General features: G+C 42.0%; 1 protein-coding gene across 6 annotated transcripts in view; it reads left to right on the forward strand.

Annotated features, from left to right (window-relative positions):
* Positions 1-20315, forward strand: part of akap9 (A kinase (PRKA) anchor protein 9) — a 53573-nt gene that overhangs the window by 29028 nt on the left and 4230 nt on the right. For 4 of the 6 annotated variants that reach the window (XM_035620022.2, XM_047330010.1, XM_035620024.2 and 1 more), the window contains 24 exons: positions 2427-2589; positions 4570-4664; positions 5480-5597; positions 6660-6698; positions 7681-7913; positions 8073-8192; positions 10845-11021; positions 11539-11643; positions 12016-12168; positions 12959-13045; positions 13473-14516; positions 14978-15115; positions 15200-15244; positions 15331-15471; positions 15713-15757; positions 15869-16714; positions 17331-17388; positions 17729-17850; positions 18077-18265; positions 18400-18567; positions 18979-19084; positions 19280-19481; positions 19574-19724; positions 19839-20183. In XM_035620022.2, the coding sequence (XP_035475915.2) occupies positions 2427-2589; positions 4570-4664; positions 5480-5597; positions 6660-6698; positions 7681-7913; positions 8073-8192; positions 10845-11021; positions 11539-11643; positions 12016-12168; positions 12959-13045; positions 13473-14516; positions 14978-15115; positions 15200-15244; positions 15331-15471; positions 15713-15757; positions 15869-16714; positions 17331-17388; positions 17729-17850; positions 18077-18265; positions 18400-18567; positions 18979-19084; positions 19280-19481; positions 19574-19724; positions 19839-20183 (4890 nt within the window). The remainder of the gene's footprint in view (positions 1-2426; positions 2590-4569; positions 4665-5479; positions 5598-6659; positions 6699-7680; positions 7914-8072; positions 8193-10844; positions 11022-11538; positions 11644-12015; positions 12169-12958; positions 13046-13472; positions 14517-14977; positions 15116-15199; positions 15245-15330; positions 15472-15712; positions 15758-15868; positions 16715-17330; positions 17389-17728; positions 17851-18076; positions 18266-18399; positions 18568-18978; positions 19085-19279; positions 19482-19573; positions 19725-19838; positions 20184-20315) is intronic. The other 2 variants (XM_035620026.2, XM_035620023.2) reach the window with 2 other exon arrangements.

The following is a 20315-nucleotide window of genomic DNA, read 5'->3' on the forward strand; positions in this document are numbered from 1 at the left end:
CTCCTACTTTTGCTGAACAGTATCCTGCTGTCTGTGACCAATGTAGGAAGTGGAAGAAAAAATCCGCCACTTTGACGAGTGGAAAACTGCCCTGGAAGTCTGGGATTTAATCTTTTTTTTATTTTTTAAAGCACGTCGGTAGACAAGGTCAAAGTGAGTGTAAGAGAGTGACAGTAGCCTGCCTGGGGTAAGTAAGACTCGCCTGACTGGAGAGCTATCTGGCATCAGTGAGTAATATTATGGTGCTAGCGTGGAGCGTGTGCAGAGCGAGGGAATGACTGTCCTATTAGGAAGTACGAAGGAAGGAGCGAACGACTTTACATCCGCACGCTGTCATTTCACCCTCGGCTGACGACCGCTTGGACTAAACAATTAAAGGGGGCCCCTGGGAGGCTTCCCTGCAGGTCGGGGTTGCTACGGCGGCATAGTATTGTCAAAGAATCTCCAGGGAGAGAAGAGAGAGGGAGCTGGAGCTGACGTGGGGGTTTGAGCTTTAAAGAGGGACATGATATGGTTTCACGCTGAAGAAACGAGGTCAGGAATAACACAGAGAGAAGGCAGGAGATCTCCAAAGAGGACACAAAGAGGAGAAATGCTTGTCTTTGAGTTGACATACCTTGTGCTGTCATGTACAGGAATGCCCTTTAAGCTGTTGGACCAAGCTATCGCTTCCACCTGCTGCCGAGGATGACACTTTTCGGTTGGACTATAAAGACTCTCACCGCTGCCGGAGGATTTTCTGTCTCAATATTTACCTGGAACTTGTTTTCTACCTCCACCATGCAGCATGTGATTGAGATGACGTGGATGTCACGCCCTCCAAATGTTGTTTACTCTTCTCGTGTGTGGCAAACATAGAAACTGTTGCTTGGAGCTGTCCAAAACCTCCTCCCACTGCTTCATTCCCCACTGGACCTCATTCTCATTTGAGCTCGCGCAGCTCAGCCTGACGCATCATGGCAAATTGAGACGTCTTTTGATGACTCCAGAAAAAGGGCTTCAACTTAGCAAAACCCGTTTGGAAGTTCTTCCTTCACTCAACCATCCTTGACCATGGATTCCTACCGCTCTTACTGGAACTCGAGCTTGCAGAGCAGTATGTGGGTGGAGGGGGAGGACCAGGATGTGTATGAGGTGGAATCTCGCATACCACTTCCCCGACCATTCCCCCTCTGCAGCACCTTGAACGACAAAAATGCTGTGGTGGTTCAGACACAGATCTCGCATGTCAATCACAGGACCAATGGTCACTTGCTTAAGGTTATCTCCAAAATCTCCCTGCCCACTCCTCCTTATACCGTAAGTTTTACACCTTAAACATAGAATAGGTTTGTGCAATTTTAAACAGCCTCCAGATGAATGTAGGGCATGTACTGCTGATTAATATCTTATGGGTACATTTTCCTACAGATTGTTTTATTTAGTTCAGGTCTACATATGCATGTGTGATGCAAATTTAATTTAATTCGAAACAGTCACTGAGCAGCTCTTTGTGCTGCTTTTGAATCAGTCGGTGAAAGATTGTACAACTTCTATGCGGCAGGGTCACTTTGCAACTTCGGGCTTCTTGTAATGTTACAATAAGACCTTTGCTCAGGGAGATATGGAAATCTATGGAAAGTAAATACCAAATGAACACGAGCACACTGCTGGTTTATTGCCTTATGATGATTGCATAGCTGTTCCTCAAGGAAAAGATGCCCTCTGTCACCTGATAAGAAAATAAATGTGATGTCATGGTGTCAGTGCATCCTTGTCACGTTTACACGACTCATTTTGTGTCTTTACTATTGTATGTTGGAGTCTTAAAAAACCTTCACATTATGAAATTTAACAGTGAAACATGCTCCCAAGCCATTTGCAATAGTAGTACATTTTACTTAAAAATACTTTTTTTCAGCTAGTAAATTATATGAAACTGAACTTTTCTTATCTAAAACAAAATCACAAACTAATTTCGGAGATATTTATTTCAACAGCATTCATTTATAGAACAATTACATGATATAATCAAGTGATCGTATGATTGGTAAGTTCCTTTCCCTTCTCCCTTGTATGATGGGTTCGGTAAGTGAAGCTGTATTCCCCATGGCCCTTTCACATGATAAATACAAACCTTTGTTTGTAATCCAGTGATTTTACATGTCACTGTCATTTAGTGACTGAACATAAGAAAAAAAAGGATTTAGATTGGTGAAAACAGCAGAGGCTGGATATCCCGAACTTTTTTTTCATCAGCAAAGAAACACTTTTATAAAACAGATTTCAACAGCTGAATATTTCTGCTCAAGATGAGTAAACTGATCTTCATGTGTAAATTGCTCTAACCATTTAGGGACAATGATTAACATTAAAAACATTGAAAATAAATAATGTTTGCTAAGATTACTAAATGTAAAAACAAGTCCTTCCTTTCCTCCACTCAGCTTGAACATGCCCGGATGACCCAGACCGAGCTGATGCGGGAGTCCTTCCGCCACAACCAGGAGATGAGCGAGCTGCTGCAGAAGCAGGAGGAACTGCAGGACAGGGTCTCGGAGGAGTCCCGGGCCCGGGAGCAGCTGGCTCTGGAGCTTCATCGCGCTGAGGGTTAGTGTGTTTTTAACATTTTGCAAATTAAATGATTTGAGTTCTATCTTATATTGGATTTGTAGAAGGCCTTCTAGAAGATATTTTCTTCAAAGCTGTCTCTTTATAGGAATAAAATGCAATATTTACTCAGTGACGCTTTGGTTAGCAGTGGGCGATATATTAATTAGTACAGGAAACAACTGCATTAGAGAGCATAAGGAACTGAGGTGAAAATACATGTGTGCATGTGTTCGGAGGTGGAGGGGGGTGTTACTGGGAGTGAGGGGATCAGCTGTTTGAAACGGAGAGTAAAGGAGCGCGAGACCATCTGTGGTGAGAAATCGACAAATGGTAATTAGTGTTTGTGAGTCTCTCTCTTGTTTTTGTTTGAACATTTGATTGTATCTGCACAACAACTAAATGATTGCATTTGGAGGTGAGGGTGAGAAAAATCTTTTAGACAATAACCTCAGTAGGACGTCAATTTTACAACCTGAGAACAGTGACAGGTCCTCGGGGTCATGGGGCAGTGGGGGGGGGGGGGAGGGTGCTGTACCATCCATGTCAGAGACAGCTGGTATGTGAGGGTCAACTGTTACAACCACATCCACACACACACACACCAAACCGAGTCGACTCTGCTGTTTTCAATTCCCTTTTGGTAAGTGCACAGTACAGCAAGTCATTTCTTATGCTCTGGCCTCCTCACACACTGAACAATGGTGAGTTTATAGCTATTTCTTATCTTATATTGTCTTTTACTTGTGTCGGATCCTGTTACGAATGTTTGTCTTTGGTTATCCTACAGAGGTGCTGAAGAGCAGCAAATATTTACCATCATATAAAGATTTTCAGTTTTATGGGTTAGAGGAGACCATGTGGCAAATACAACAAAAACGGCAAACTGTCATACTGTCATTTCATTCAAAAGAGTTTGCGATCAGCTGTTCTCATATGGGTATGGTATTACGCATTGCTTCGTCTTCGTTAGCTGTAAGGGAGTGTTTGAAACCTGTTGTGCCGTGGAGATCTATTTCTGCTAATGCCAATGAAACCAAAAGAGACATAATCATTGTCCTATTGTGATGATTGTGTGAGGTTAAATCTCAGGGTGTGGCCGATTCAAACTGGTTTTGAGTTCACCTAGGTGACTACCTGGAAAGAAGATTTCTTTACTGGGTGACGGAACATATTATGTCAGTGAAACCACTGAACAGGATGAGACGTCTGCATTTGCGACAGAGGAGTTATTTGTAGAGTAAAGCTGATGGACATTATCAGTAAAGCTATTTGTCTTTAGTGGACATACTGTACAGTGTTTAATTTAACTGGTAATCATGTGCTTCTGTGTATTGTGGAGTTATCCCTCCTTAGGCAAAGTTTACACACAGCTTAGGTTCCAGCTGACACTTCTGAAATAACAACATCTTCTGACAACACAGGTGACATTTACCTTCTGTCTCTCAAAGTAAAAATAGACGGGCAGAATCAAATCAGAAAATATATAGGTTTCATCATAGAACTGGCCTCAGCCTACACCAAAATCACAGCTACAGTACACAAGTAAATGGTTTCTGACAAGTGTGTAATTGTGCGCGCACCTCCTCCCCTGTACAGTATCTATGAACTGAATGCCATCCCGGTGCATAATGCTTGCTGACCTGTGACAGAGCAGTAGAGTAATCATAGAGCATTGCATTGTGTTTACTGCTCAGTCTTGTACTTCATGTCGAGCAAAATGGGTCAGACGGGCTCACTTGTGTTCGTCTCTGCGTTTGTATGCACGTTTGTGCATCTCGCTTTGTCTGTATGTTTTTTGTTTGCCTTTGTGTTGTCAGCAACCTTGGATTTTGTATCCCGCTGTTAGGTGCACATTCATCTGGATGGCTGCCTCACGTGTGTGCGTGCGACTGTGGCTTGCCAACGAGGCTCAAACTAATTCCCATATATTCTTCTGTTGATTGATTTACGTCTCTCTGTCGCTTTGTCCACACTCAGGTCTAATTGATGGCTACACGGGCGAACGGGCTGCGTTGGAGGAGCAGTTGCGTCAGAAGGCAGAGCTTCAGATGAGCCTTGAGCAAGAGCTGCAGGTGAGGCTTTCCAGCTGCAGAGAGGATGGAAAATAATAAATAATAGACAGCACATCACTTGACGTTTGCATTTTCGCTCTAGAATGGCATAGTAGCAAATCACATGTAAGTACAGTAACTCTACTTACATGCGTAGCAAGTAAATTCAATCTCTGCCAGAAGGAAAAACATAAAATGTGTACTTAGAAGTATATGAAAATATGAAGAATTTGGTAGTTTTAATTAGAGCTCGACAGATGTGGATGTTTGGGGCCCGATGCCGATAGCAATATTAGGGAGTACAAGATTTGGCCAAGATATATATATGTCAATGATTTCTTAATTATCTTAATCAAACCTTTATGACAAAGAAATGTAATTGAGGCTTGATATTTTAGTTTAACCCTAAACTATGAATAAAAAGAAAACACAAATACAATCAAATATATAGTTGAATTTTCTTAACTTGAATTAAGAAAATAAAAATAATTTATTTTACTTAAAATGTAAACATTTTTCTGCATTGTTTATTCTGTACAATGAAAGATTTCATATCGGTAAACATAAACACAGATACCGGTATGTCTGTGAAAGGCTCATATTAGCCAATAATATCGGCCAACCGATATATCAGGAAATTATGCAGCCTTCAATTTTTTGATTTTTAGGTTTACATCCTAATGTATGATCTAATCCTTTGGGATAGGGAGGTTGGTTGGTTGACATGATATTTGTTTATAATAAGAAAATTAAAGAAGAGCACCAGCCTTATCCTTAAGCTAACAACATGTATTTTAATATAGGCCATGCTCTAACTGAATATGATTTTTCTGCAGGTTACAGGTAGCCGGCTGCAGGAGTTGGAGCAGGAGAGGCTTCAGATGCAGGAAGAGAGGGAGCTACTGTCACGGCAACAGGACGCTATGAGGGAGCACGCCGGGCCCCGTGAGCTTCGTATGTATCCCAGAACTCCCTCTGCAAAGATGAGAAAAAATGTATTATAAGGATCATAGTTATTATCCTTATGGTTGAAATATTTGGAAATCAGTTTATTCAGAATGTTCTGAACATTTAGTGTAGGTGTAGTTTAATGGTGTTAATTTTTTCGCCATGCTTATTCTAGATAAACGAAATAAGGAGGAAATAAGGACCAAAAATATATATCTCACCTTGTGACATCAGAGATCATATTTCTCTTTTATCAGGGCTCAAATTTCCAGTTACAGGAGTATGTTATATTAATATGTTGTATTAAAGAAAAGTCAAAGATTACGCTCCTAAACTGAAACAAAAACTGTTCTTTGATTTACTCGACTTGATTTGGCTTGAATCATTAACCCAGTCAGCTGCATGTCATGCAGCAGTTGTTAGCATTGTTTTTAACTCCTCTTTCCAAGTCACGTACTGTACACAGTGCGTTGTATTGACTGTACACAATTCTGCCTTTCTACCGATTTCTCGGAAAGGTCTCAAAACTGATTTAAAAGGGCACAGCCCTCATATTGATTTTCTTCTGTAGTTCTTGTGTTAATGTGGCCTCATGAAAAGTGATTTAAAACATTTATGAGCATGAGATAATCGGGCAGTTTTATAAGTGACAGGTGTAAAAGTCAATAATTTAATTTTTTTTGTTGAGTCACCTCTCTGGGCTCATCTACACTTGCCATGGTTTCTTGTGACACAAGTCATAAGTGTACGGGTATTTTCCAAGAAGTTCAATAACTGTATCGGCTAATTTTACATTACATAAGTCCTATATTATCAAAAAGGTGCTGTTGGTTCATTCACTGATAAAATGGTGAGTATTTTACATGTAAGGGTCTAAACTAAAAGGGGCTATTTCAGAAACCTTTTCCTTTCACAGCATCCATTCTGCAGTCTTTACCTTCTACTGTGAGGCAGACAAAAAAAGCACTGCCAGACTATCTTCACCTTTCTTTCTCCTTTGTCTTAGAGTTTTCCTGTCATGACAAAAAAGAGCATGTTCAACTCCTGTGCTTTCTTATTCTCCTGTAGGCCTAGTTGAAGCTGCAATGGTTGCAGCACCTGAAGCAGGTGTGTCCACTTTGAGCATGGCTCGGTCATGTCTATATGTTCTTTTAATTGTCCACTGTAGCTGAGTCACAGTATTTATTTCTCTAACCCTAATCCAGCAACTCACAATAAAAAAAGAAGCTTGGAGCTTGCTTGCTTTGGGATCACAAACTCACTCAGTTCAAATCACTAACCTCCGCTTTGGCTTTTCATTTTGATTTTTGTCCTGGTTTGTCATTTTTTATGTCTTCGAATCACTGTTAGCACTCATATTAGCATGATTAACTTAAGGTAATTTTCAGACATTTATATGTAGTCATTATTTCCTAATTGTCAGTCAACTTCACTCGATCTTTTATAATGCTTTATGTATGTTTTAGATGTGTCGATGCTGTGTTTACTGCATTTCTTCGAGTGAGATGATTGGCCGTTCAGGAAGTCCCTCTCCCCCCTGCCTGTAAATGCTTATTGGGCATGGATATTGCTATGTCTGGACTGTGTTTGATCTATCTGTCATTTGCACTCTCTCACCTTTGCACTCTCTCACTTTTGCACTAATCCTGTGGGGTTTGATCCTGGGTGACCCAGCGGGGGTTGTTCACTGGTGACAGCAGAAGGGCAAAGAGGTGCCGTGATGGGTGGTCGTGTTTGGTAGCAGGGCGTTATGCTGGGAAGCTGACTGAGATGTTAGAAGAGTCTGACGTTACGCATTTATTCAGATGGAGTGGAAAAAGTAACTTGAATATATGAAAAAATATATATATAAATACATAAAAACTTTTTGAAAACCTTGATTTTGCACCAGAAAGATGATCGACATTGCAAAAAGCAAAACTGTCATAAAATCTATTTACAAGGCTCAAAGACTTCAGACTCTTCAGATCATCTCAGCATCCTGCTCATCGATGAAATCAAATCGAAAATTATTAACTCCCTTTAACCACCTTCAGTGCCAGACAGTGACGCCATAACCTCTCCTCCGTCCATCTATCGTGTGCTTTAGATCTGCTGGAGGAGACGGAGAAGCTGATGAAAGAGAAGGTGGAGGTCCAGCGTCAGGCAGAGAAGGAGAACACCGACCTCCTGAAGCAGGTGAAGCTACTGGAAGCAGAGCTGGAGGAGCAGGTCAACAAGGTGATTGAGCTGGAACACGCTCAGAGGACAGAGAGCGGAGACCTGGAACAACAGATCCAAGCTCTGGAGAAACAGCTGGAGAAAAACCGGAGGTTCCTCGACGTAAGCGACACTGAACTCCAATGTCATTCAGCTGCACAGTTTGTTGCTCTTAGTAACTGTTAGTAAATGCTGTTTTCCTGTCCAATTTGTTGAATATCTGTTTTAACATTTTCCTATTCCATTTTTATTTATTTCTCCGTCTTTATTTTGGATGTCCAGGAACAAGCCGTGGACCGGGAACACGAGAGGGATTTCTTCCAGGAGGAGATCCAGAAACTGGAGAAGCAGCTGAAGAATCCGCAGAAGCTCCAGGGCGGCTCTGAGCAAAGGAACCGAGAGGTAACGGGAGAAAGCTCTGTACTGTGTGGACCAGGCAGTAATAGAGATGCTCAATTTCTGAGCACATCATTGTTGTGGCGACAACACTTTCGCACAAAAGAGCTGGTAGAATTACTTGTGCTGCCCCGAAAACGATACCAAATAGTGGGAGTGTTGAGCAGGTGAATGAGAGTGGGATTAATGATTGTCCTTGTGATCTTGTGTAAGTTGTGTAGTAGTGGGTTATATTGCAATCAATTACACTATACATGGGGAGTGCTAATGTTAATCTCTGCACTGGTGCAGATTTTACTCTGATTTTAAGTCTGTCAAAAATAAGGCCATGTGTCTGTATCACATACATTTTGACAAGGGAAATTACATGATATGTAACGTGACCCCTGACGTAAGGTTTCAGAAGTGAATACTCATGTCAGGTAATGGTGACAGGTCACAGGCTGAATTAAAATATATATTTTTTAAAGCTACACATTTAATTTATGTTTAATTTTATGTGAAAAGGGTAGTTTGTTGTGTAGAACGCAAAGAGAATTATAACCTGACTTTGCTGTTTCCCCCAGTTCTGCTGTGTTGTAGCATATTTAAGCTCTTTTGGTTTTTACTGTACGTCCACAACTTTACTGTTTTGATTCGGTCTCATCAGCATAATCTCTTGCAATAAAACAGGGCAAAATATCTCCGTTACACCCTCTGTACATGACCTGCATGTTGTAACCTGCTCATTTAAGTTCTTAGCATTGTCACCAAGTCACAGAATGATATTCCATCAGTTCATCACTGCTGTTTCTGTTTCATCGTAGATGTAGTGTATTTTCTGTGCCTAATGTGCTTTTGCTGTTTTGCTGCTAAATTAGTAGTCTGTCATTTCAAAAAAGAAAAAAAATCTCTGTCTGGCCCCCAGTTCTCTTTGGGCAACGAGAAATGCAGTTTTGATCAATACTGTCATGTCGTGGAATTGCACAAGTAATCTGCTTGCAAAGCAATGCACTTGATTTATCTGGACACCCTGTTTATCATAAAGAAAAGAAACTGTTACATTCAAGTAATTCTTCTTTGAATAATTTATATGAACAGAATCAGCTTTAGAAAATCAACTGTTTCAATCTGAAACATCATTTGACAAGATAAGTCAGTTGTTCATTCAGGGGAAGATAACTCGTTGATATCAAAACATTCTGTCCTTTCCCACAATACTGTTTTTAATTACTGAAGTTTCCTTGTTTTGTTTTTGACCTGCCTGATCACAGAAGCATGAAGTTCATAACCAGTTCATTTCCTCTTAAGTTAGATAAAGACTTGGAATAATATTATTTCCAATTGCAGCTTTAACCTTTGCTGTGGTCGCTTTGTCTTTTGGATTCCTTGTGTTTGTCACCTCTGCTTTAAACACGCTGACTAATACCTTTAGCACTTTTACAATTTCCAGAGACTCATGCCACATTTTTATCACTAAGTGCTTTTTCCTCCCCCTTTTGCCCTTGAACTCTCCATCCTCCTTTATGCCGCTGCCTTTCTCTCCCGTGGCTATTGCAGGTGGATGGATTAACCTTAAAGGTATTGCTTCTAGCTTCATGTAGAGTCTAGTCTCCCCCAGAGAGCAATTAGTGCATTTTAAGTAATCCTGCCCAACCCTGTAGCGATTAGTTACCCTCTCCATCTCTGGCATCCCTTTCTTTCTCTGCTCCCCTGTTTGGTTCATCTCTACTGTACAACGTCTTCTGTCCGCTGCTCTCACTCTGATCCATCCTGAAATGTCCCCGTGCAAAACTCAACAGCAAAGCAGTTAAAAAGTAGAACATACGATGTGGATCGAATAAGTGAACTAACCTAAGGTTCAAGCTTGTTTTTGTCAAAATCAGACCAAATGTTACTTTTGCATTGTTGAAATTCTAAATGTCTTCATAATTATGGCTGTATTTTTCATTAAGGAAAGGAAGATATGTAAAACAAAAAGGGTTTTTTTTGAATGTGGTGTTGACTATATTTCCATTCATCCATTCTGGTAAAATAACATGAATAGAAATGAAATGAATACATATACTTAATTATTAATATTTAATGAAGGGTTGCCAGTGAGGGAATGTATTTCATCAGCCTTTCTGCAGTTTCATCTTGATTTGAATTCAATCTCTGATCTCTGAATTTCTGATCTTCAAAAATTTGAAACAACAGTATTCATAAAAAAAAGTCAGTCCTTGATGGAGGGAATATATTTTTCTTGTTTTATTGAGCAGTGGAGAGTTTACCATGTAGAAACTGTTTATACAATAAGGACATGTCATTTTCATTTCCCAGTTTCAAGTTCATCCTCATCAAACCCTCCTCCTGTTGATTCCACTCCCTGCTCATTGATCTGCTGCTGTTTTGCCATCTCACAGGTGGATCAGTTACCTACCAACTGTCCTCCTGGTTAATGCATTGCTCTGTGGTTTGTGTCCCCCTGAATGAAATCTCTCTCTCCCCCTTTTGTGCCTGCATCTCTTCTCTCTCCTGGCCCCCTCCTTTCTCAGGTGGATCAGCTGACCTCCCAGCTAGCTGTACATGTACCAGCTACGCTGTGGCGAGTGGTGTCTGAGAACGAATCTCATTAAACAACCCCCCTCCTCTCTCGCCCTCTCCCCTCCTCTCTCTCTCTCTTCCTCTCACTACCAGGTGGACCAGCTGACCTCCCAGCTGAAGGAGAAGGCGGATTGGTGCAGTGAGCTGCTGCTCAGCTCAGAGCAGCTGCGTCGTGAGTTGCGAGAGCGCGACGAGGAGATTGACAAGCTGGAGAGCCGCATCCGCGAGCTGGAGCAGGCCCTGCTGGCCAGCGCTGATTCCCTGGAGAAGGTTAGGGAGGGGGAGGGAGGGGGAGATGAACGATGTGCTAAAGCAGAGACTGCAATAGAGAAAAACCTGAAAAAATAGCGTGTGTGTGTGTGTGTGTGAGAGCATGTAGATGAGGTGACAGCTAGTGGAGGAATGGGAGGAGGAGTGAGATGCACCGAAAAGGGGAACAATGTGTGGGTGGGTCTACTTCAGCCGCCTCAGCACTTTGTTGTTGGAGATGACAGTGAGCTCTGGCTAGCAACTGCCAAGATTGCCCCCCCAGTGTTTGTGGAGGTGTGGTGAGCAGATAGTGAGGGAGCGAGTGAGGATTGCAGGTAATGCTCCCGTTGGTTCCAAAGTGAGTTCCAGTGACGATACAGGGCAGACAAATGCATTTATAAAAATCTAAACAAGTCTATCTCCCTTTAAGAATCTGTTTCATTTTTTATAATTCATGTCTTGCTGCGCATGTCGTAAAATAACTGCTGAGCTAAATACTTTCTTTCATGTATGCGTTTTTAATGTGCGTGAATTGCAGGTGGAACAAAAGAAGCAGCATGCATCCATTACAGAGACCAGACACTCCACACTGGAGGCTCAGCTACAGACGGAGAGAGAAGCTCTGGAGCGCAAAGAGAAAGAGGTATTTGTTGACACTTGGATCATTATTATACTCTGCCAAAAGCAAAAATTAAACCGTACTTGAACATAAAGAAAACAGACAGACAGGGAAAGATATTATTTGATAGTATAAATAATGGTATAAAGATCTGTGGATTTTTGTTTAAGCAGATGAATAATAATGATAATATTAATAATAATTTTTATCCATATAGCACTTTTCATAGCATCAAATGCAGATCAATGTGCTTTACATGAAAAAAAGGATGAAGCTTAAAAAAAGATCATATAAAGATACTAAATGATGTTAAAAACAATAAGACCTTATTAAAAGTAGAACAGTAAATATTAAGTCGTGAACAGAAAGACTGATAATATCTGCGTGTTTTTTCAGATCTGTAACCTGGAGGAGCAGCTGGAGCAGTTCCGAGAGGAGCTGGAGAACAAGAGCGAGGAGGTGCAGCAGCTTCAAATGCAGATGGAGATCCAGAGCAAGGAGATCAGCAGCCAGGAGCAATATCAAGAAACAAGGGACAGCATGCTCCAGGTAAACACACGTCCTGACGCTAAGACGTCATGTCTTTAAATGGGAGGTGAAGTCTGGCTGTCCGATGACAGTGGAAGGACTGTATCAACTGTACTAATCAATTGTCCTCTTAACACTTTAAATGTTAAGCTAATGTGTCACTTTATTAACTGTTCGACTAAAGTGCAAAAGTTAAATTACCGGTTACCGTACACACATTAGACTGTTGACCAAAAAACAGTAACACCACAAGCTAGAGCCCGACGATTGGCATATTACATCAATCGATATAAGCCTTCCCAGACTTATGAAAACTTCAATATTAAAATGTTATTTTACGGAATTAACAATGCAGATTATGTTTCTAATAAAATAAAGCCTTAATTACATTTTTAATTACATTTCTATGTCTATGACATCTTACGAATAATTTTTTTATTATGTCAGAGTGTATATCGTTAATTTTTTTGCCAGATACCGTTCCATATCGGTCGGGCTTTACCAAAAACTGCTCCCAACAGAAGTAATAGATACTTTATGTGATGTTATCATTTCCAAAGTAGATGAATATTTTTGCTCATAAACTATAAAAAATACTCGTTCAGGTTTTTTAATTTGGAATTTGTTGCTAACTTTAGTTTGAAGGATTTTTCTGCTCATCACTCTGCTTTGCAAGATGCAAGACGGATACATGTATTCTTTGATTTACTTTTTGAACTTCAGTAGTCCACCACAAGGCAGACTCTGAGTGGACTTTTAGCGTGACGTGTTTATTAATAGCCATGGCATTATAATCTCTTGACTTTTAAAGGTGATGGAGGAGAAGGACAGGCAAATAGCACTTCTTAATGAACAGATCACTAAGCTTCAACACATGGAAACAGCCTCTGATAACAAGGTAACACAATATGCATATACGAAATAGAGCCAAAGTCTATTTCGAATACGCATAGCTCCGTGGTAGTGCATAAGTGTGTGTTCCCTGGTTTCATGTTCACTTTAAGTTTTGTTGGCTCGTGTTTTTTTGCTGGGGTATTTTGTGCTTGTTTTGTCCTGGTAAGTAGATCCACAGAACCATCTTTTGTTGTGAGGTGATCATTTGCTCATTTGAGGTGGCTTATTAAAACTCTGAGTTTTCTATCTCTGCACAGCACTTGTATTCTGAAAAACTTCAGAAATTTTCAATGAAATCTTCCAGTGAAAACTACATTAATTAAGGCCAAAAGAAATGGGGACTCAGAGGTTTAATCACACAGCTGTATTCCCATGGACTCCTCAAATCTGGTATTTTTGTGGTTTGATAATATCTACGTTCTACTCTGTAGGAAATTGATGAGAAGGATGAGCTGATAAAAGATCTGGAGTCCCAGGTTGAGTGCCTGCGCAGTGAGCAAGAGCGCTTGAAGAGGAATAGTGAAGAGGAGCTTGACCAACTGAATGCAGTCATAGACAAACTTCAGCAGGAACTGGCCAATATCGAGCAAAAACAGGCTGCAGAGGAGGACGAGGACATCAAGGGTGAGCCAGGGAGTGGTGCATGGGGGCCAGGAAAAGATGAGTACGATGAAATGAAGCAGAGAATGGACCTGGCCACCAAAGAACTTAATACACTGAAAACAGACCACAGTAAGCTGCTGGAGACATATCGGTGCTTTAAAGAGAGGGAGGGAGCTGATGAAACAGAAAAACTGGGTAGTTCAGAGGGTCAACTCGAAGAAGCTCTCAGAGAGAAGACTGCAGGACTTGTAGTCATGCAGGCCCAAGTAAAAGCTCTGGAGCAGAGCGCAACGTCCAGGGTGGAAGAGCTAGGGCTCCGTATCCAGGAGCTTGAGGACTTGGTCGCCGAAAGAGACAGTGAAATAAGTCGCTGTCGCCTCCTCGTGGAGCAAACTCAAAGCCACGCAGATGGTTTCCAACGGAGGGTCTCCAATCTGGAGGAAGATCTGAGGGAGAAAGTGGCTGGGGCGTTGGTCAGCCAAGCCACTCTGGAGGTCTTCCAGCAGCAGCAGCAGCAGGCACAGGGATCCAGAGAAAACCGGGACGTGCAGAGACACGCAGACCCACAAGGAAAGCCCAACGTGGAGCCACGTGTACATGACTTTGGTGACTTTGGTATTCCCAAAATGGATTTCAGTGGACTGGGTCAACCAACACAAGTTTCCACTGGCAAGGTGGTTCATCTGACCCAGAAGCTTCTGGAGCTGGAGGTGGGACTCAGTGGGATGCAGAAAGACCAGGAGCTCCAGAAGCAGCTGCTCTCCAGCTCTGAGGAGGAGGTGCTGGAGTACGAGAAGAGGCTGGCCATGCTCATGGACCTGCTCAGTCAGATGAAGTCGAGTACTCACCAGAGGACTTCAGCAGCTGTGAACGTAAGAGTTCAGCGTGAAAACAGTTCGAGCTTTCGGGCTTGGACACAAATAGCCCTGCGTGTAACCTTCCACTAAAGCATAAATTGTTAGTCGGTTAGTTTGTGAGTGTTTTTATGTTGAAACTTTCGGTTTTTATTATTTCTAAAAACTGGTCTGACTCGTGATAGAGTGAGTATAGAATATTTTATATAAATGTCAAATTTAAGCCTGTCCAGACAACCTTAAGGTGTTGGTCACAGATCTTAAGGCAGACTCAGACAGGCATACTGATTAAAATGCCAACTGGTTTCAGTTTTCTTCTTCAGATCATGATTTATAAGAACAGACTTGATTATACTTACATATACACTGGAATTAAACATAAATCCCGTGGCGCAGTGGTATCTGGATTCTATACAAGTCTCTCAGACAAAGGCAGCTCTGGATCTGACAGGTCTGGATCTTTGTGACCTCTTTATCAGGCCTCCTCTGCTGATGACCAGCCGCTTGTGTCAGAGCTTCGTCTGGAGTTACAGGAGGTTCAAGTCGAGACCTTGGCCACCAAAGAGCAGCTCAACAGCTACAAGGAGAGCTGCAGCAGACTCCAGGAGGAGCTCCAAGTATGTCACAATAAACAGCTCATCAGTGTTCTTACTTATTGTGAGAGTATTTGTTGGGTGACCATCGTCTGCTTTTCTTTCTAGGAAAAAACTGTGACGATAGAAATATTACAGGACCAACTTCAAAAGGTAAGACAAAAAAAACAAAACTACACATTCAGAACAGACGTGCTTACTGGCTAGTCCTGTCTAACACTACAACCTGGTCACTTTAGGTATCATCTAGTGGCAGTGAGGAAGTCAAGCTATCCGAGCTTCAACAGGAACTCACGGAGGCTCAGGATGAGGCAGCAGCTACCAAAGAGGAGCTGAACAGCAGCCGGGAGAGTTTGGAGAAGCTACAGGAGCTGCTGCAGGTACACAGCCAGCTGGATATCTCAAATTTACCCTGTACTGTGAAATACATCTGTATCTATGCATATTTTCACTTTATTTTAAATTGATGCTTTGAGTTCTTGTAGCTTATATTTTAAAGAATAGTTTGATGTGTTTTAGAAATAATTTTTTTTCAGTTTTCTATTTCTATTATGCTATATTAGTAAATAGTAAATATTAATTCATACACATGTTACTCACATACAATCCTGTTTTTTTAAGGAGCGGGAAATGACCATTGCTCACCTTAAAGGAGAACTTTTCCAAGTAAGAGAGGAGCGTTCTAACTTCATTTTGTGCATTGACATTTGATGTACAGTATTATCAATGTATTTATATTTATCTAGAACTGACTGACTCTGTATAACTGTGCATCAGGTAAAATCTGTCGAAGGAGCAGACAGGACAGAGCTTCAACAGGAGCTGCAGGAGGTCAGAGACGACGTGGCGTCCTCCAAAGAAGAACTGAACAGCTACAGGCAGCGCAATGAGAAACTGCTGCAAGAGCTCCAAGTCCGTGAAGTTTCCATTTCCAAACTTAAAGAGGAGCTCCAGCAGTTGATCAAGGATGTGGATTCCACCAAAGAAGAACTCAACAGCTATAGGCAGCAAAATGAGAAACTCCAGGATGAGCTGCACGTCCGTGAACTGTCTATTTCGCAGCTCAGAGAGGAGCGGAAGGTGGTGAAAACAGCTTTGATGAAACCAGCAGACTCTGGTCCTCTATCTCCATCTCCGTCGCCGTCTCCTTCTCCGTCTCCTCAGCCACAGTCCTCTGCTTCATCCTCCGCCACCACCCAGCCCAAGAGGAAAGGAGCCAAACAGCCGATCGCTAAGGGAAGCAGTGCCAAAGATAAACCATCTCTGTCCAAGAAAAACTCTGTTGCTTCTAGCCAGTCGTCGAACAGATCTCACAGCTCCCGGCCAAACAGCAGCATCGAACAGCAACATTTGGCTGTTGCAGACTCGTTCACACAGACCGAACCCCTCCAAATGTCCCGTCTCAGTCCAGAAAACGAGTCTGTCGCCAAAGAGGAGATGGAGGAGGTGATCGGTGAGTTTCAGGAGAAGATAGTGCAGATGCAGGAGCTCCATGCAGCAGAAATCCTGGACATGGAGGCTCGGCATATTTCGGAGAGCGAGAACCTGCGGAGGGACACACATGCACTGGAGGATGAGTGTAAAGCCCTGAAGGCCGTCATTGACAAGCTGCGCTCTACTGGGGTGAGGGCAGGAAACAAGAAAGACACAGTGTGATACTGTATTTACAATGTGTCTGCAGTAAATACTTTAAGTCTTAAGACTTTAAGTTGCATTCTGTCTTGTAACATTATGGATTTTGGAACCGGTTTTATGAACTGGTGCATCTTTCATTCATCTAAACACTAGCATAGTGATATATGCTGCACCCACTTCTGTTATGTAAATACTGCATAACACAGTTTCAGAAATCAGGAATGAGCACTGCATTTAGATCTGTAACAAATGATTATTTCCATTATCAATTAATCCAGCAAAGATTTTCTTCAATTAATAATTTATTCAGAAAAATGTCAGGAGACTTTTTCAAACATCTTTAATTTGCTAATTTGGTCTACCAAAAGCTCAGAACCAAAATATTGAATGATGTAAAACTTAGAAGGTCAATAGTTCAATCAACAGTTAATCAATTATGAGAACTATTATTATTAATTTTCTGTCAATTGGCTTAGCAATAAATTGTTGCAGCTGCTTACATTCAGTTGTTTTGTTCAACACTAAGTACCCACCTGCAGAAAAGTTTTGTACATTAATTGTCTACAAACAAGGAATCATTTGTATATCATGTCATCATTTGTAGACTCTCGCATCAAGACAAGACCGTCCTACGCCACAGTTCAAAGATGGATACACCAGTGGTAAGATACAAGACATTCAATAACTAATGACTGTGAACAAATGTTCACTTTCACACAAGATGAAAATGTTTTTCATTTTTGTGAACTAGAAATGCACTAAAACTGACAATGATGAAATGTTGTTGTTTTTTTAGCATCGACCGTGTGTTTTGGGCTTTCGCTTTAATTAACAAATTGTGCTATAAAGATAATCATCTACAGAGAGCAGTGTGCTGTTCTGGTTTCAACTTCCAGTGTTAGTTTGTGTAACAATAAAGCTCAGGGGAGCTCAGTTCAGCATATGTGACTGCGTTGTAGTCATTTTCAATTTTTTTTTAAATTTCATATTGTGCTCTTGCAGACAGCAGCTCTGACTACAGCCAGCGGACTGGATACGACCTCCCAAGCCTGCAGCAGGAGTTCAGGACAACTCCAGAGGGCGCCAGGAGAGAAACTGATGATCCAATGCCTGACCGGATCAAAGTACATCCTCTACTTATTATAAACCCCTGCTTATGGCCGAGAGCTCTGAAAAAAATTAACGGAGACTCATTATCATCTTGGATTTTAGTTACTATAGTGATTTAAACACTGATTCATACAATACTGTCAGTACAGTATTTTGTGTGTGTTGTTTCTTTTTTTCCTGACCTAGAAAAGACCGAAGGTAAATCCAAAAAACATTTCTGTGTGGTGTTTGTCATTTTAGTTGTTGCTCCGTGAGGTGCACCAGGAGGGGATGCAGGTTCTTTCTCTGTCAGAGCTTCCGCTCTCTGGAGGCGAGCCGGGCAACCAGTTCAATGTCCAAGGCTGGGTGAAGGAAAGAGAAGATTTGCTCGCAACCGTGGATTCTCTCAAGGGCCTCATCACTCAGATGAAGACACGCAGAGAAACACAGGTAGAGGAAACCTGCCAAGGGCCAGTTAAAAGCGACATGGTCGATTCAGATGTCAAGTTGTCATCCTTGTCGTTTGAGATGGACAAATCTTCTTCTTTGCTTGTGTGTTGATATCTGTCTCGAACTTGCTGCAGGCGCCGGGTGGTGTGGACTGGCGTGCAGAGCTCCTGGAAGCAGTGAGGCAGGTGTTTCTGAGGGAACGAAGCGTGCTGAAGAGCACCCTCTACAGCCAGCTGGACCTGCTGGACACCAGCGACGCCATCATCCACCTCAATCAGCTGGAGCGCAGACTGGCTGAACAGGTCAGTAATCACAGCTGTAATTGAAAAAGAATAGGATCCAGAGTTTTTGAGGAGTCAGGATTTCTGTATCCTGACCTACGTTATAGACATGCACTACCAAATCAGTGGACTATCTCTTTAGCATTACTCCACTGTGTCAAACTTTGTGGGCATGAATCGATATGAATACTAATAATGATGCTAAATAAATAAAAAGGTGACCACATTATGTCAACTATGGCATTTAATGTTTGAAAGGCTGTTTATGAACACCAACGCCACTTACTGATGGACATGATATTGTCAATCTCTTACTTATACCCAGGCGTGATAAATCTGCTCATTATTGAGCAGAGCTAATAATTTTTTCTCCTGTTTTCATTGTATTATGTTGCTTTTTTAATGTTGTTGTTTTTTGGGATCCTGTTACAGGACGCCCACCACAGAGACGCCATGGGTTCACTCCACACTGCAGAGCGGTCTAGTCTCATCGTTGAGATTCATCAGCTTCGTGGTCAATTAGAGCAACTTCATCAAGGTGAAACTGTTTAAAAACTAAAAAAAAAAATCGTTTTTATTGCTAGTATATTGTGTTGAAATACACTGGAATATGTCACAACCTAATCATAAACACAGATTTCAACTTTTTAAAAAAAAATTCTGACTGCAGATTTAATATGATATTTTTGTACATGCTGTGTGACTGATGTTTTCCCTAATCACTGTCATTCAGGCGTCCAGCCTGCAGTGTCTTTGACCGGTGAATGTAGCATTAAGGAGCAGTGGGAGGGAGGAGGAGGAGGAGCGGGTGGAGTGACAGAGGCCGACAGGCTGCTGGTGGAGGAGCTGAAGGGTGAACTGTTCCAGACTAAACTAGAGCTTGAGACGACGCTCAAAACTCAACACAAACACCTCAAAGAGCTGGACACACTCAGGTTAGACCAATTAAAGCAGATTTTAATTTGGAGATTTATAGTGACTACGTGACTAAAGTTCTCCCCTTATTAAAATGATCTTTTGTCTACAGGGCAGAGGTATCAAAGAAAGCTGCCGAGGTGGACGCGCTGAATGATCAGCTGACAGACGAGAAGAAGCGAGGCAGAGATCTCCAGTGGGCGATGGAGAAGGAGAAATGTCGAACTGGGAGAACTGAGGAGAATAAGCGAGAACAACTGGAGGTAAGAGGAGTAATTACTATTGGAAAACTTTTAAGGACTCGCAAGCATTACATTAACCGTTTCCACTTTATGGTTATTATCTTAAGTAAGTTGTATTTCTATTTTTCCTGTTAGGACCTCCACCTCAGTCTGGAGGAGCAGAAGAGCCGCGTGGCCCAGCTGACCCTGACCCTTGACCAGGAGCGCAGGGACTCGTCCCAGCTCTCCCAGCAGTCTGAGCTGGAGCGCCTGAGTCTCCACAGACACCTCCAGGAGCTTCAGGTCCAGTTGGAAACTGAGCGAGCCAAAGCCCGGGAGATGAGCACTGCGCTGGGGAGGGAGAGGGAGCTGCGGACGGGTCGCTTCTCTGACAACGGCTCCTCCAACGGGGAACAGGTCGAGGAGGACAGAAGGGGCCTCGAGGAGGACGGGAGTCTGCTGGAAAGACTGCAGAGGGAGCTGGATGACAAGCACGCACAGGTGGGATGTTTGTGGTTTTCTCTACTGAACTTTAATCCAAATGGCCCCAAGACAAAAATATAAATGTTGATAAACTGCATAGTAGTCAAAAAGATGCTTTCACTCAATCAGAGGTTCACGCATTTGTAGTCA

The sequence above is a fragment of the Scophthalmus maximus genome, chromosome 22, assembly GCF_022379125.1.
Source record: "Scophthalmus maximus strain ysfricsl-2021 chromosome 22, ASM2237912v1, whole genome shotgun sequence".
NCBI classification, from domain to species: Eukaryota; Metazoa; Chordata; class Actinopteri; order Pleuronectiformes; family Scophthalmidae; genus Scophthalmus; species Scophthalmus maximus.